This window comes from Heptranchias perlo, chromosome 13, assembly GCF_035084215.1.
Source record: "Heptranchias perlo isolate sHepPer1 chromosome 13, sHepPer1.hap1, whole genome shotgun sequence".
NCBI classification, from domain to species: Eukaryota; Metazoa; Chordata; class Chondrichthyes; order Hexanchiformes; family Hexanchidae; genus Heptranchias; species Heptranchias perlo.
Window position 1 is genome coordinate 6971368 of NC_090337.1, and position 18344 is coordinate 6989711.

At 47.6% G+C, this 18344-nt stretch overlaps 1 protein-coding gene across 3 annotated transcripts in view; it reads left to right on the plus strand.

Annotated features, from left to right (window-relative positions):
* LOC137331241 (segment polarity protein dishevelled homolog DVL-3) overlaps nucleotides 1-18344 on the plus strand; it is a 115367-nt gene that overhangs the window by 3793 nt on the left and 93230 nt on the right. For all 3 annotated transcript variants that reach the window (XM_067994890.1, XM_067994889.1, XM_067994888.1), the window contains exon 2: nucleotides 15797-15866. In XM_067994890.1, the coding sequence (XP_067850991.1) occupies nucleotides 15797-15866 (70 nt within the window). The remainder of the gene's footprint in view (nucleotides 1-15796; nucleotides 15867-18344) is intronic.

Below are 18344 nucleotides of genomic sequence, written 5' to 3' on the forward strand. Positions count from 1 at the left end.
TGATGGGACAGTGTAGAGGGAGCTTTACTCTGTATCTAACCCGTGCTGTACCATCCCTGGGAGTGTTTTATGGGACAGCGTAGAGGGAGCTTTACTCTGTATCTAACCCGTGCTGCACCTGCCCTGGGAGTGTTTGATGGGACAGTCTGGAGGGAGCTTTACTCTGTATCTAACCCGTGCTGTACCTTCCCTGGAAGTGTTTGATGGGACAGTGTAGAGGGAGCTTTACTCTGTATCTAACCCGTGCTGTACCTGCCCTGGGAGTGTTTGATGGGACAGTGTAGATGGAGCTTTACTCTATATCTAACCTGTGCTGTGTACCTGCCCTGGGAGTGTTTGATGGGACAGTGTAGATGGAGCTTTACTCTGTATCTAAACTGTGCTGTACCTGCCCTGGTGTACATGATGCCTGAAATGAGAAAGTGCTCCAGTTCTCAGTACCAACATCCCTGACCTTGATGAGAAAGAACTTGCATTGATGTGGCGCCTTCCACATCCTCAGGATGAGCACAAAACTCGCAACGAAAAAATAATTTGTTTGAAAAAAGTTAATGCCTCTAAAACAAGATGCATGTTGTCCGTAGCGGGTGTGTAGCAGGAATGGTTTTGGCCGATTGAGTAGCCAGCAGGAAGTTCCAGCGGGAATCACTGTCTGGAAAATGTGTGGTGCGGAGCTGGCCGGAGACGTATTACAGGCAGCTTCTGGAATCTTCTGGTCTCTGGCGCAGTATCAAAAACTCTGCAGTTTTAATCTGCAGCTCTGTGTGGAGGACTGCAGGCCTGGGCCTGGGCCTGGTGAGTGCTGTCTCCTGCGTTCCTGATGTGTTTGTGCTGAGCGATTTTTTTAAAGTGGGCACAGCTCGCTGTGGTACTGAATGATGAAGGGGTGCAGTACCCCCAATACCCTGCTACATTACAACAGTGACCTCTTTTCAAAAGTACTTCATTGGTTGTAAATCGCTTTGGGACGTCCTGAGATTGTGAAAGGTGCTATATAAATGCAAGTCTTTCCACGTGGACCCAGAGCCTCTGTACGCTTTAGAAGGTAGACAGTGCTAACCCTCTTTTAGTTACGGCACAGTTGTGTCGTGCTGTTACTGGCCTTGCCACCTGCAGGTCGAGAGTTCAAATCCCGGCATGGCAAATTGTGCAACTCGATGAATTCGATAAATCTGTTTTTGTTTTGTTGGCTGGCACCGCAAATATAATGACGTGGAAGCCGGCAGATCGTCATTAAAAACCCAACTGGTTCAGTAACGTCGTTCAACGAAGGGAACCTGCCACCCTTACCTACCTGGTCTGGCCTACACGTGACTCCAGTCCCACATGACGTGGCCGATTCTTAATTCCCTCTGAAGTGGCCAAGCAAGCCACTCGGTCACTCTAAAAAATCGTTACGAAGCACCGTTTGTGGGAACACCATCAGCCAAAAGGACTGCGGCAGTTCGAAAAGCAGGTCCAGCACCACCTCCTCAGGGCAGCCAGTGATGGGCAATAAATGCCGGCCTTGTCCGTGTCGCCCACATCCCGAGAACAGTGAAACACTTGTGAAAGTTGGTCATCCGTGGGCTCCATAAGAGGTCACCTGACTGTGCTGCTTTCCATTGGCTCATACAGATGTGTAGTGGGTGGGATATGTCACTCTGAAACCCTAAAACAGACAAAGACAAACACACATACTGCGCACTCACTCTGATACCCTAAAACAGACATACAGAGACAATCACACATACTGCACACTCACTCTGATACCCTAAAACAGACATACAGAGACAAACACACATACACACTCACTCTGATACCCTAAAACAGACATACAGAGACAAACACACATACTGCACACTCACTCTGATACCCTAAAACAGACATACAGAGACAATCACACATACTGCACACTCACTCTGATACCCTAAAACAGACATAGAGACAAACACACATACACACTCACTCTGATACCCTAAAACAGACATACAGAGACAAACACACATACTGCACACTCACTCTGATACCCTAAAACAGACATACAGAGACAAACACACATACTGCGCACTCACTCTGATACCCTAAAACAGACATACAGAGACAAACACACATACTGCACACTCACTCTGATACCCTAAAACAGACATACAGAGACAAACACACATACTGCACACTCACTCTGATACCCTAAAACAGACATACAGAGACAAACACACATACTGCACACTCACTCTGATACCCTAAAACAGACATACAGAGACAAACACACATACTGCACACTCACTCTGATACCCTAAAACAGACATACAGAGACAAACACACATACTGCGCACTCACTCTGATACCCTAAAACAGACATACAGAGACAAACACACATACTGCACACTCACTCTGATACCCTAAAACAGACATACAGAGACAAACACACATACTGCACACTCACTCTGATACCCTAAAACAGACATACAGAGACAAACACACATACTGCACACTCACTCTGATACCCTAAAACAGACATACAGAGACAAACACACATACTGCACACTCACTCTGATACCCTAAAACAGACATACAGAGACAATCACACATACACACTCACTGATACCCTAATTCAGACATACAGAGACAAACACACATACTACACACTCACTGATACCCTATAGCAGACAAACAAATGCTGCATGCGCGAACACACACACACACACACACACACACACATCGAACTGCTCCCACAATGGTATTAGGTAGAGAATTTCAGGATATTGACCCAGTAACGATGATGCTTTATGTCCAAGTCAGGGTGATGTGTCACTTGGAGGTGATGGGGTTCCCACAACATTGCTGCTTATGTCCTTCAACACTCCTGTGAAGTGCCTTGGGACGTTTTACAATGTTAAAGGCGCTATATAAATGCAAGTTGTTGTAGAGATCGCAGGGGAGGGAGGTGCTGTGTATATTGGCCTTGGAGGGGATAAAGTGCAGATTCACCAGAATGATACCAGTGCTTAAAGGGTTAAATTATGAGGCCAGGCTTGTATTCCCTTGAATTTAGACAGTTGAGGGGTGATCTGATTGTGTTTAAAATGGTGAAGGGATTTATAGAATAGTCACAGAGAAATTATTTCTTCTGGTGGAGTGATCCAGATCATGGGACGTAATCTTAAAATTAGAGCTAGGCATTTAGGAGTGAAATCAGGAAGCACTCTTTTCACTGAAAGGGTGGTGGAAATCTGGAACACTCTTCCCCCAAAAGGCTGCGGATGCTGGAGGTCAATTGAAAATTTCAAGACTGAGATGGATACATTTTTGTTGGGTAAGGGTATTAAGGGATATGGAGCAAAGGTGGGTAAATGGAGATGAGGTACAGAATTGAATGGTGGAACAGGCTCGAGGGGCTGAATGGCCTTCTCCTGTTCCTAGGTTCCTTTGTTCCTAAGCAGTGATCTTGGTGAATTGCTGGAGTACGTTCTATGGATCGTATATACTGCAGGCAAAGAGCACCATTGGTGGAGAGGGTGGATATTGAGTCCAGTGGATTGGGTGCCAATCAAGCAGACTGTTCTCTCCTGGTTGGTCTTGAGTTTCGTTGGGCCTGCTTTCATCCAGGCTTCAGCTATGTAGATTGTGGGAAGGCTTTGAGAGGGCAGGAGGTGAGCCACTTTTTCTCTGCCCTGCTCTTGTAACCATGGTGTTGAGATAAAAGCATAAATAATAGGAGCTGGAGTAGGCCATACAGCCCCTTGAACCTGCTCCGCCACTCAATCAGATCATGGCTGATCTTCGACCTCAACTCCACTTTCCCGTCCGATCCCCATATCCCTTGATTCCCTAGAGTCCAAAAATCTATCCATCTCAGCCTTGAATATATTCAATGATTCAGAATCCACAGCCCTCTGGGGTAGAGAACTCCAAAGATTCACAGCCCTCTGAGTGAAGAAATTCCTCCTCATCTCAGTCTTGAATGGCCAACCCCTTATCCAGAGACTGTGCCCCCTAGTTCTAGACTCTCCAGCCAGGGGAAACAATCTCTCAGCTTCTACCCTGTCAAGCCCCCTCAGAATCTTATATGTTTCAATGAGATCCCCTCTCATTCTTCTAAACTCCAGAGGGTATAGGCCCATTCTACACAACCTCTCTTCATAGGTCAACCCGCTCATCCCAGGAATTAATCTAGTGAACCTTCGTCGCACCGCCTGTAAGGCAAGTATATCAGCAAGAGGGCTGGTCCAGTTAAGCTTCTGGCCAATGGTGACCCCATAGATGTTGATGGTGGTGGACTCGGAGAAGGTCCACCTCGGCACATTGAAGGTCTTGGGAGATGGCTGGGCTTCTCTTTCTCGAGCTGGTCATTACCCGGCATTTTTGTGGCACCAATGTTTCCTGCCACTTGTCTCTCCAAGCCTGGATCTTATCCAGGTCCTGCTGTAGGCTGGCATGGACTGCTTCATTATCGAAGGAGTTGTGAATGGAGCTGAACGATTACGGCCACGTGCATTTCTATAGCGCCCTTAATGTAGTAAATCTCCCCAAGGTGCTTCACAGAGCGATCGCCAGAGAAAATGTGACGCCGAGCCACATAAGGAGATATTAGGCCAAATTACCAAAAGTTTACAGGTTTTAAGGAGCGTCTTAAAGGAAGTAGAGAGGTTTAGGGAGGGAATCCCAGAGCTTAAGGCCGAGGAGGCCGCCAACGGTGGAGCGATGAAAGTGGAACATTGTGGAATCATTAGCGAACAGCCCCGCTCCTGACTTTATGATGGAGGGAAGGTCATCAATGAAGCAGCTGAAGATGGTTGGGGACAAGGACACTTCCCCGAGGGAACTCCTGCAGTGATGACCTGGTCTGCAGCAATTGGCCATCTTCCTTTGTGTCAGACATGGTTGCCCATGAATTCACATGAAGGAAACTCTGCACCTGGCGAGAAGGTAAATTTACACAGACCGGCCACAACTCCAGATCTTCGAGGCTTGAAATACTTGGATTTATTACCGCGCTTCATCAGTGCGGGACTGTCTTGCAGCACTTCACAGCCGCACAATCGCCACGGCTGATCACCGCCGTCCACCTCTGACAAGGCACCAGGTCCGAAGGAAGAAAAAAAAATCTTTAAGCCGGTCATTGCTGGTTACTGGCGTTGCCCTCTGTTACCAATGATAGCATCCATCTCTGGGTCAGAAGGTCATGGGTTCAAGTCCCAGTCCAGAGTCTTGAGAACAAAATCCAGGCTGACACTCCCAGTGCAGAACCAAAGGAGTGCTGCACTGTTGGAGGTACCGTCTTTCGGATGAGATGTTAAACCGAGGCCCTGTCTGCCCTCTCAGGTGGACGTAAAGGATCCTGTGGCCACTATTTTGAACAAGAGCAGGGAAGTTCTCCCCAGTGTCCTGGGCCAATATTTATCCCTCAACCAACATCACTAAAACAGATTATCTGGTCATTATCACATTGCTGTTTGTGGGATCTTGCTGTGCACAAATTGGCTGCTGCATTTCCTACGTTACAACAGTGACTACACTTCAAAAGTACTTCATTGGCTGTAAAGCGCTTTGGGACATCCTGAGGTTGTGAAAGGTGCTATATAAATGCAAGTTCTTTTTTTACTGACTATGACATCTGTTATTGGTGATGGAATCTGTTCGCAATAATAAAACATTGGCTATAGGTGGCTCCTGGTTAGTTCTAGGTTGTAATTTAATCGATGGTCAGTTAAGGTTGAATTACTGATTGGGTCACTGCCAGAGTTTGTTATATATTGTACAAAAAGGACAGTAACTGTTTTATATATTGAACAAGGTGGAGGGATGAGGACATGGGAAAATAAACACTTAGGGTGCTTCTACAAGAAGTGAACCAGTCCAGGGCCCAAGGCTGGTCCAGCGGTTCTGCTTTCTATCAGAGTGAACTGTGAAATGTAGCTTTGTAAATGAGGCTCTGTGCACAATACTCGTGCGCTCCATGTATGATTCCATCTCTACAATACTCCTGGGCTCGGTATATGATCCCCTGTGTATAATACTCTCAGATTCGGTATATGAGGCCCTGTGTATAATACTCCCGGGTGCTGTATATGAGCCCTTGTGTATAATACTCTACGGTTATTTATATAAGGCCCTGTGTATAATACTCCCAGTTCCTATATATGAGGCCTTGTGTATTATACTCCCAGATCCTGTGTATGAGGCCCTGTGTATTATACTCTCGGGTTCTATATATGAGGCACTGTGTATAATACTCCCGGGTCCTGTGTATGAGCCCCTGTGTATAATACTCCCAGGTCCTGTATATGAAGCACTGTTTATAATACTCCCAGGTCCTGTATATGAGGCCCTGTGTATAATGCTCCCAGTTCCTGTATATGAGGCCTTGTGTATAATACTCCCAGGTCCTGTGTATAATACTCCCAGGTCCTGTATATGAGGCCTTGTGTATAATACTCCCAGGTCCTGTATATGAGGCCTTGTGTATAATACTCCCAGGTCCTGTATATGAAGCACTGTGTATAATACTCCCAGGTCCTGTATGTATATGATACTCCCAGGTTCTGTATATGAGCCCCTGTGTCTTAATACTCTCAGATTCTGTATACGATATCCCGTGTATAATACTCTCAGTTCTCTATATGAGGCCCTGTGTTTAATATTCCTGTGCACTGATCGGTAATTGGCTCCGTGCTCTAAAAGGCTGTAGAGTTTTGCCAGATTTGCTTTAAGTCGATGAGGGTTCTGTGCCTCCTCCTAGTTGGTTCTCCCCAACACTGGGGGGAGTAATTGGCACCCCAAGAGTATTAAGTGTAGCATCATGTCCCAGTGCAGCTGTTGTATTGGGTGTTGGTAACGCTCACGATATAGTTCAGCAGGACAGATCAGGCTGCTCCCAATCATTCTGGGAGAGTGATTGGACTAGGTGGGATATTAAAAGGTTTGTAGAGCGAGTAGGGGAGAGGGATTAGACTGGGTGGGAAAGGATATGGATAGTGAGCAGGAGAGAGGGGTTAGACTGGGTGGGAAAGGATATGGATAGTGAGCAGGGGAGAGGGATTAGACTGGGTGGGATATTAAAGGGTACAAGGAGTGAGCAGGATAGTGGGATTAGACTGGGTGGGGTATTAAAGGGTAGATGGAGCGAGCAGGGGAGAGGGATTAGACTAGGTGGGATATTAAAGGGTACATGGAGTGAGCAGGATAGTGGGATTAGACTGGGTGGGATATTAAAGGGTACAAGGAGTGAACAGGATAGTGGGATTAAACTAGGGGTCTCATGGAGAACGACACCAGCACAGAATTGATGGGCCTGTTTGTGTGCGCTGGAATATTCTATGCTTCCAATAACCTTTGAAAATGACTCCACGAATGGCACAAGAGACCCCTAAACCATCAGATGTGATGTAAAGACCTGTCCTCACCCTCAGCTGTGAAAATCCACCGTGCACAGGAAACACTTGCTCTCCTATTTGCGGTTTGTTTACTTTTTGGAATTGCTCCTTTCCTCTTGTTTCATGTCTGCCTCTCTCTCTAATTGATTTGAACATCTGGTTAGTGACAGGCTGAGACCCGTCTTGTTCTGACTGCATCAAGTATGCACTCTCACCCTTCGAGGTCGGGGAATCACAAATATCGTGGCTTGGTCTTCAGCTCCCGGTCAACTTACTGCCGTCACTGGGTTTAATTCAATGTATCGATGGAGGCCTGTACACTATCTGGGAGCATTTAAGCTGAAAGTTTTAACCCTGTCCTGTCCTGAGTGGTTGGCACGGACCGTGTCACACTAGCACAGGCAGGAGTAGACCTGTTTTTAATAGCACTTTACAGTCTGCAGCGATACTTTGCCTTTCATTGCACGCTGAGCAGCAGTGTAACTGAGAGTCAGGCAGAGAGAAGTGGTGGGAGGGAGGGACAGACAGGGGAGAGAAAGAGAAGGGGGAGGGGGGAAACGGTGAGAACTGGAGAGGAGGGTGGATAGGAGGGACAGGGGGAGGAAGGGGGAAAACGGTGAGAGCTGCAGAGGAGGGTGGGTGAGAGGGAGGGATGGGGGAGAAAGAGAAGGGGGGAAACGGTGAGAGCTGGAGAGGAGGGAGGGAGGGACAGTGGGCTGTAATTATTTGTACCGCTGGATGTTAACATTTCCACACTGCTGCTGTGTGAACATTTAATCTGCTCACTATTACACTGCAGAAATTTAGTGACAATTCCGCAGTTCTCAGGAAGTGTTTCCAACAATTACCATTTCCTCTTTTTATTTTACTCCACAAACACTCTCCTCAATGAGTCTTTCTCTTTTTGTTGTTGTTGTCTTGCTATCACTTATGCTCTCCATCCCTCTCTTTTTCTCTCTGGTTCTGTGTCTGTGACTATCTCTCTGTGCCTTTTTCTGTCTCTGTTACCCCGTCTGCTTTGTTCCTCATGCTCCATCTCTTACCCTCACACACCCAGTCTCTTGCTCTGTCTGTTTTGCCCCCTCACACTCTGTCTCTTTCTCTCTCACTCTCTTACTTTCTGTCTCTCACAGTCTCGTCTCCTTCTCTTGCACTCCCTGTCTGTCTCCCTGTCTCTTACTTTATGCATTGTATCCATCACTTCTTTCCTCTTGCCCTGTCCCTTACTGGTGTCTCTCTTGTGACTGAATAACATTTTATCTATGCCCTCAGATCAGTAGTAGATGTAGAGGTGAGCAGAGATTCCAGACGCTACCCAAAGGTACCGTTGTGTTTGCATTGGAGAGAGATTCTCTTCATTTATATGTGCATTAAGCACATGAGGGGTTGTCTGCCTCGTAAGGAGTCAAACTGCCTGTGTATAAACAATAGGCGGGCAGATGGACAGATGTAGCAGATTTGAGTACTTTACATACATGGCGACTTGTGGTCAATGGAAAGTGGCAGCTTCCAAACATCACTGGTTTCATTCACAGACAGCCCTCTGGAGTGATTGAAATAAAATGTATTGGGTGGGGGTGGGGTGGTGTTTTATAATGTGCCCATTTGAACTGTGAAAAACATCCGACAAGACAATTATAGATTCTGTACTTCCAATCCTGAATAGAGAGAGCGTTTTGAGCTGTCAGTGTATAATACTGGGGTACAGTACTGGTGGGTACAGGTCTGTCACTGTATAACACTGGGATACAGTACTGGTGGGTACAGGTCTGTCACTGTATAACACGGGTACAGTACTGGTGGGTACAGGTCTGTCACTGTATAACACTGGGGTACAGTACTGGTGGGTACAGGTCTGTCACAGTATAATACTGGGGTTCAGTACTGGGGGGTACAGGTCTGTCACTGTATAACACTGGGGTACAGTACTGGTGGGTACAGGTCTGTCACAGTATAATACTGGGGTTCAGTACTGGGGGGTACAGGTCTGTCACAGTATAACACTGGGGTACAGTACTGGTGGGTACAGGTCTGTCACTGTATAACACTGGGGTACAGTACTGGTGGGTACAGGTCTGTCACTGTATAACACTGGGGTACAGTACTGGTGGGTACAGGTCTGTCACTGTATAACATGGGTACAGTACTGGTGGGTACAGGTCTGTCACTGTATAACACTGGGGTACAGCACTGATGGGTACAAGTCTGTCAGTGTATAATACTGGGGTTCAGTACTGGGGGGTACAGGTCTGTCACTGGGAGCAATTTAAGGGGATGAATTAAAAGTACCTCTCGAGGTGTGTATCACAGAAACTTGACGTGCGATGGGTTAGGTCTGACTTTTCCAGTAGTTTAGTCGAACCAATGCACTGAGTAAGCCCAGCCACCGTGTGGTGTTGTACCACTGAGACTGGTGCGGACCTAAGAGCATCTTAGGATGGCCTTAGAATCGTAGTCTATTCACTTGGTGAAGGATCTCAGAAAGTAAAACCTCGAACGTACATTATTCAATAGAAGTGAGTTAACGGGAAGAGTCTGAGGCAATTTTCCCCACAATTTTGTTACCTTTCGCCACACTCTAAACACGTTGACTTGATGCTGGGACATGGTCCCAAGGGCCATTCTTCACGTGTGAAGCGACACAATGTCGGCAGGTTATTCGACTGTGCAGAGCATCACAGCCGAGCCTAATGCTGTCCTCACCTGACATCTAGGTAGGAGTTGCAAGAGTGGGATCAGGAGTGGGTGCCCTGGCTGTGTTTTTTTTTTCCCCTCTCCTTCACAGGCCAGTGGCACTGAGGTAAATGGCGGCCATGTCAGAGATGCCGTTTTTCAGATGAGACGTTAAGCCGAGGGCCCTGTCTGCCCTCTCGGGTGGTCATAAAAGATCCCCTGGCACTATTTTGAAGAAGAGGAGGGGAGTTCTCCCTGGCCAATATTTCTCCCTTAACCAAGATCACTTAAAAGAACGAGTTATCTGGTCATTATCGCATTGCTGTTTGTGGGATCTTGCTGTGCGCAAATTGGCTGCCACATTTTCTATATTACAACGGTGACTACACTTCAAAAGTAATTAGTTGGCTGTAAAGCACATTGGGACGTTCTGAGGCTGTGAAAAGCGCTACAGAGATACAAATCTTTCTTTCTTTCATCGCTGATCCGCACCTCAACTCCATTTACCCGCCTTTGCTCCATAACCCTGACCGCCCATACCCAACAAAAATCTATCGATATCAGTGTTAAAAGCTCCAGTTGTCCCCCAGCATCCACAGCCTTTTTGGGGAGGAGAAAATTCCAGACTTCGACATGATTTTAAAAAAAAAACGGAGTCTGTCGGAAATACAAAACAAACAGGTCTGTCGGTATTTGTAATGGGAGAGGACGGGACAGGTTGTAGGGTGTTTGGGTGTAGACCCTCCTTTAGAAACTGGCGAGAGCAGCTCCAGATCAGCAGGCTGCTGCAGTAATGAAACGTTTCCAGGGAGACCCTTTCATAGAGACATTCCCCGCTCTCCCCGGCCTCGGAGCGATGTTGTCTCATGCCGGGAGATGTCACACAGCTGCTGTGTAGCACGGTTGAGCTAGGAGAGAGTGACACAGGCTTTTAAAATGCAGTCAGCCTTAGACCTGAAGGGGGGTAGTGGGGAGGGGGAGGAGAGGTGAGGGCGGGGGAGCCAGCGGTGATTTCCCTGGCACTGAGGCTCTCCATTGATGCACTTGACAGAACTGTAACGATTTAACTGACTGGTGGTGATGCCAGATGGCATGGGGGACAGTACAGCGCTCCACACACGGTCCATCAAATCCTGCTGTACCGGAGGCTACGGCCAGCCATGTCCTCATTAAACACGGTGATTGAGAAGGGTTCTGATCATCTGTTTATCAGCAGGGGCCTCCCGTCTGTACGGGCTGGACCCTGCCCTGTGAATTAGGGGGCGGGGTTCTGTTCACTGTCGGCATTGGTCCAGCCAGGGTGACAACAGTGTTTTTCCACCCCGCAATATTTTAATATATTTAATATATAACTAAATAATTTAAAATTATGAAAGGGTTTGATAGGGTACACGCAGAGACAATGTTTCCACTTGTGGGGGAGATCAAAACTAGGGGCCATCAATATAAGAGAGTCACTAATAAATCCAATAGGGAATTCAGGAGAAACTTCTTTACCCAGAGAGTGATTAGAATGTGGAACTCGCTACCACAAGGAGTGGTTGAGGTAAATAGCGCAGATGCATTTAAAGGGAAGCGAGATAAACACATGAGGGAGAAAGGAATAGAAGGATATGCCGATAGGGTTTGATCAAGAGGGGAGGGAGGGGGCTCGTGTGGAGCGTAAACGCCGACATGGACCAGTTGGGCCGAATGGCCTTTTGCTATGTAAAATAGTGTGAGAACTGAGGTAACGGACTTTTTGAGATGGGCAGGGGGGCTGGAATTATGGGGCAGAGAAAGAAAGAACTTGCATTTATATCGCATGGTGCCAGCCGTGACTCAGTGGGTAGCACTCTCTCGCCTCTGAGTCAGAAGGTCGTGGGTTCAAGTCCCACTCCAGAGACTTGAACACATAATCTAGACTGACACTCCCGGTGCCAGTACTGAGGGAGTGCTGCACTGTCAGAGGTGCAGCTTTTCAGATGAGACGTTAAACCGAGGCCCCGTCTGCCCCCTCAGGTGGACGTAAAAGATCGCAAGACGCTATTTCGAAGAAAAGCAGGGGAGTTCTCCCCGGTGTCCTGGCCAATATTTATCCCTCAACCAACATCACCAAAACAGATGATCTGGTAATTTATTTCATTGCTGTTTGTGGGATCTTGCTGTGCGCAAATTGGCTGCCCTGTTTCCTACATTACAACAGTGACTGCGCTTCAAAAGTACTTCATTGGCTGTAAAGCGCTTTGGGACGTCCTGAGGTAGTGAAAGACGCTACATAAATGCAAGACTTTTTTTCTCACTTTTCATGTCCTTCGGGCATCTCAAGGCGTTTCACAGCCAACGAATTGGTTTTGAAATGCAGTCACTGTTATTTTGTAGGCAAGTGTGGTGCCAATTGGAACCCAAGGAGATCCCGCAAACAATCAATGAGATAAACGACCAGTTAATCTGTTTTTAGTGGTGTTGGTTGAGGGAAAAATGTTGTTGAGGACACTGGGAGAGCTCCACCTGCTCTTCTTTGAATAAGACCAAAGGATTGTTCATTTCCACTTAACATCTCATCCGAAAGACGGCACCTCCGACAGTGCAGCGCTCCCTCAGTACTGCACAGAAGTGTCGGCCTGGATTATGTGCTGAAGAGGGGTTAAATTGTAGGTGTAAAAAGCAAAATAAAAAGCTCCAAACAAATATTTGGTCTCTAACAATCTGTTCAAAAGCAGATAGAATCAGGTCACAGCACGCTGTGGTCTGTGGTGAGGCCTATATTAGGCCTGTGATTTTACCACAGTTTCCTGCCTTGGTGTCTCAGCATGTACCACTTCCTGTCTCCTGTATGCTGCCAGGCAGTTTGAAGAGGGTTTTCCCCTTTCAGAAAAGATAGTCTTTTTCTGCATGACACAGCCAGTGCTGTGCATCTGTTGGCTTTAGCTGCTGCTTGACTGACAGTGGAGAGCATGAGGTAGGGGCCAGGAAATTGAACTGTGGCACATGGGTGTTTTCCCCAATTACTTTACTCTTCCATTTAGCATTTAAACACGGTAGGAGATTTTTAAATTTATTTTTCTTAAATTGGAGATGCGCAGAAACCCTGACCTGCCTTCTCAGCGCTCTCAGCATTGGAACAAGGAGATGAGCTGAAACAAGACTGGCAAACTGGCAAATGTAATTTCTATCTTCAAAATGTGGAGTTGCCGGTGATGGATTGGGGTGGACAAATGTAAGGAGTCTTACAACACCAGGTTATAGTCCAACAGTTTTATTTAAAATCACAAGCTTTCGGAGGCTTGCTCCTTCGTCACTCACCCGACGAAGGAGGAAGCCTCCGAAAGCTTGTGATTTTAAATAAAGCTGTTGGCCTATAACCTGGTGTTGTAAGACTCCTTACATTTATCTTCAAAAAAGGAGATTGAACCAACTCGGGGAACCATAGACCAGTCAGCTTAACGTTTGTGGAAAGATACTAGAGATCAGATATCAGAACATCTGGAGTCGGAGAATAGAACGGAAAATAGTCCGACTGGATTTCTAAAAGGAAAGTCCTGTTTAACCAACCTTATTCAATTCTTCGAAGAAGTAATAGAAAGGGCAGGCAAGGACAATGCAGTAGATGTGGTAGACATAGATAACAACAACAACAACTTGCATTTATATAGCGCCTTTAACATAGTAAAACATCGCAAGGCGCTTCACAGGAGCGTCATCAAAAAAAAATTGACAACGAGCCACGTAAGGAGATATTGGGACAGGTGAAGAGGTAGGTTTTAAGGGGCGTCTTAAAGGAGGAGACAGAGACAGAGGCAGAGGCGTTTAGGGAGATGCTCCAGAGATTGGGGCCGAGGCAGCTGAAGGCACGGCCGCCAATGGTGGGATGAAGGAAATTATGGATGCGGAAGAGGCCAGAATTGGAGGAACGCGGAGACCTCTGAGGGCTGTAGGGCTGGAGGAGGTTACAGAGACAGGAAGGGGCGAAGCCATGGAAGGATTTGAAAACAAGGATGAGAATATTAAACTCGAGGTGTTGCCAGACTGGGTGCCAATGTAGGTCAGCGAGCACAGGGGTGATGGGTGAACGGAACTTGGTGTGAATTAGGATACGGGGGCAGCAAAGTTTTGGATTGGCTCAAGTTTATGGAGGGTGGAAAATGGGAGGCCAGCCAGGAGAGCATTGCAATAGTCAAGTCTAGAGGTAGGAAAGACGTGGATGAGGGTTTCAGCAGCAGATGAGCTGAGGCAGGGACAGAGACGGGCGATGTTACGGAGGTGGAAGTCGGTAACATTGGTGATGGAGAGGATATGGGGTCCGAAGCTCAGCTCAGGGTCAAATAGGACAGCAAGGTTGCGAACAGTCAGTTCGACATCAGACGGTGGTCAGGGAGGGGGATGGAGTCGGTGGCTAGGGAATGGAGTTTGGCTTCGGTCTTCCCAATATTTAATTGGAGGAATTTTCTGCTGATCCAAGGCACTCAGAAGGCCTTTGATAAGGTGCCACATAAAAGATTCATGACAAGAGTCAGGGCTCAGGTGGCAGAATGGATTGAAAGATGGCTATAAAACAGAAAACAGAGGGTAGGAGTTAAGGGAACATTCACGGATGGGCAGGCAGTGGGAAGTGGTGTCCCCCAGGGATCCATTCTGGAGCCGCTGCTATTCACCGTTTACATAAATGATTTTGACACACAAATTGGAAGAAAGATGTCAATATTTGCAGATAGTACCAAATTATGGGGTGTAACTAATACTGCACCAAAATACTGGATGACATAAACAGGCTCTCAGTGCAAGCCTCCGTTTACTGATTGATGTTACGCCATTCGTACCAAATGGGTTCGCGTCGGCGCTAAATTAACGCTGATTGGAAAATCTAGGCCTCCGTGTGCGCAGCGTCCATTAAGTGGGCTCACTGAATCAATGCAGATAGAGGGCGGCACTGAGTACTCACTGCTGTGTGCCCAAACACCTAAGCTTTGTCAGCTCGATTAAATTGGTAGTTTGCTCACCTCCAGAGACTTGACCCTATAATCAAAGAAAGAACGAACTTGCATTTATACAGCACCTTTCATGATTTTAGGATGTCTCAAAGTGCTTTACAGCCAATGAAGTACTTTTGAAGTGTAGTCACTGTTGTAATGTAGGGAAGCATGGCAGCCAATTTGCGCACAGCAAGATCCCACAAACAGCAATGTGATCACAATCAGATAATCTGTTTTAGTGATGTTGGTTGAGGGATAAATATTGGCCGGGACACCGGGAAGAACTCCCCCACTGTTCTCCGAAATAGTGCCATGGGATCTTTCACATCCAACTGAAAGGGTAGACGGGGCCTCGGTTTAACGTCTCATCCGAAAGACGACACCTCCGACAGTGCTGCACTGGGAGAGTCAGCCTGGATTCTGTGCTCAAATCGCTGGAATGGGACTCCGAACCCACAACCTTCTGACTTAGAGGCAAGAGTGCGACCCACTGAGCCACGGCTGACGTGCATTTGGACAGTAGACCAGGGTGACAGCCCCTGATTATCCCACCGGGGGAAATCCCTTGGCCTGCTGCCATGGACAAGATAGGGAATTTTGCTGGCAGGGAATGATGAGAGCGGACACAGCGTAGACGTTTGGTGTAATGTTTTCCAGGGGTAGGAATTACTTTAGTATTCCTGGTCAGGAGTTCCAGTGGGAGTGTGTAATATTTGATTAATGTGCTGCTAACTGTCTGTGATGTACCTCTGTTTCACATAAGATGATTGTGTTGGGTGATTCAGTAAAACTAAATCTGCCTGCTTGTCCCTGCAGGGTTGTGAAGGAGGAAATATCAGATGACAATGCCAAGCTGCCCTGTTTCAATGGTCGAGTGGTATCATGGGTGAGTAGTAATTTTTCAGTTCAGTTGGCTTACAATCTCAACAACAACTTGCATTTACGTGGCGTCTTCAACGTAGGAAAACAGCCCAAGGCGCTTCACAGAAGCATAATTAGACAAAAATGGACGCTAAGCCAAAGAAGGAGATGTCGGAAGGGGCGACCAAAAGCTTGGTCAAAGAGGGCTGGGGTTTTAAGGTGGGTGTTAAAGGAGGAGAGAGAGGCGGAGAGGTTTAGGGAGGGAATTCCAGAGCGTGGGGCTTAAGCAGCTGATGGCACGGCCGCCAGTGTCAGGTGCGCAGGTCCGTGGTACAGGGTGTGCTTTTTCTTTGCATTTTGTTCTGGATTGAAATTGCCTTAGTACATGTCTCCAGCCAGGGGCTTGACTTGGACTGTAGCCACACATAGCTACACTGCACTTCAAAGTAATTCATGGGTGAAGTGTTTGACCACAGAATCGTACAGTGCAGAAAGAGGCCATTTGGCCCATCGTGCCTGTGCCAGCTCTTTGAAAGAGCTATCCAATTCGTCCCACTCCCTTGCCCTTTCCCCGTAGCCCTGCAATTTTTTCCCCTTCAAGTATTTATCCAATTCCCTTTTGAAAGTTATTATTGAATCTGTTTCCACCGCCCTTTCAGGCAGCGCATTCCAGATCATCACAACTCGCTGTGTAAAAAAAATAAATTCTCCTCATCTCCCCCCTGGTTCTTTTACCCTAAATCTGTGTCCACTGGTTACTGACTTTTTAAAAATGTCAATATATACTTTATTTCATGAATTTTAAAGATGCACGCAGTTCAAGTAAGAAGATACAATTCCAAGCAAGGCAGTTCAAAGCGACACAGTGCAGATTGTATACATTGTGATCTCATTATTACAATTTTAAAACACAGTACATCTTTTCTAATACATTCTGTACAATACAAGGTGGGGTGGCCTTTCCCCAGAGAGCCTTTGCGTAGGTCGCACCTCGCTTTACTTTGTCCTGGATCTTGGAGTTTGCCAGTCGGCAACACTCGGTCGTGGACAGCTCCTTCAGCTGGAAGACCGGCAGGTTTCGGGCGGATCAAAGGGCCTTCTTCACCGAGTTGATGGTCTTCCAGCCGCAGGTGATATCTGTCTCGGTGTGCGTCCCCGGGAACAGCCCGTAGAGCACAGGCTCCTGCGTTACTGAACTGTTTGGGATGAACCGGGACAGATACCAGCGCAGCTCTCCCCACACCCTCTGCGCGAAGGGGCAGCCCATCAGGAGGTGGGAGACGGTCTCCTCCCCGCCGCAGCCTCGAGGGCAGCTCGCGGTGGCGCTGACTTTCCGTGCGTGTTGGAAGGACCGCACTGGGAGGGCCTTTCTCACCACCATCCAGGCTATATCCTGGTGCCTGTTGGTCAGTTCCGGCAAAGAGACGTTCTGCCAAATGTCATCGACCGTCTGATCGGGGAAGAAACCGATCGAGTCCATCCTCTCAATTCCTTGCAGGATTCTGAGAATGTTTCCTGTCGACCACTGACTGACGGCCTTGTGGTCAAAGGGGCTCCTCCTCAGGAACTTCTCCACCTGGGACGGGTCGGGGGGGTGGGGGGAGACGGTTCGGCTGGACGGGACGTCCTGCGCCTGCTCGGCCAGCGTGGCCAGACCCAGCCTTCTCAGTGTATTGGACAGGTAGAAACTCAGCACCCAGTGACACCTGGTTGTTTGCGTATTGGGGCTCTACGCACACCCTGAGGCAGCCCACACACAAAGGTGGCCATCAGGATCAGAGCGGCATTGGGGACACTCTTTTTTTCCCCCCCCCCTTTGTCTGGGGTCTTGTACATGGTGACCCTGCGGACGTGTTCCACCTTTGACCTCCAGACAAAGTGGAAGATAACTCAGGTGACTGTGAAGTTGTGGGGAATGGGCTAGATCCCGGCCAGGTTCCTGCCGGTTACGGAGGGAGCGTCCCCCCACCCACATACCAAGCTTCTGTTTGGCCTTGGCGATTCGCTCCTCCCAGTTCTTTGTGCAGGCCGAGGGGCCCCCCCGAACCAGATCCCCAGCACCTTCAGGTAGTCGGGCGTGAGGTTGAAGGGGACAAGGGACCGGGGCCTCCCACCTGCCAAAGAATGTGGCCTCACTTTTATTTCGGTTCACAAAAACCCAACAGGACAAATGGTCCAACCGTGGCTAACAAGAGAAATTAAAGATAGTATTAAATCAAAGAATGAGGCAGATAAAGACGCCAGAAAAAGCAGTAAGTCTGAGGATTGGGAGCATTTTAGAATTCACCAAAGGAGGACCAAGAAATTGATAAAGAAAGAGAAAATAGAATATGACCGTAAACTAACGAGAAACATAAAAACGGACTGGAAGAGCTTCTATAGATATGTAAAAAGGCAAAGACTGGCGAAGGCAAATGTGGGTCCCTTACAGACAGAGGTGGGAGAATTTACAATGGGGAGTAAGGAAATGGCAGAGAAATTAAACAAATACTTTGTGTCTGTC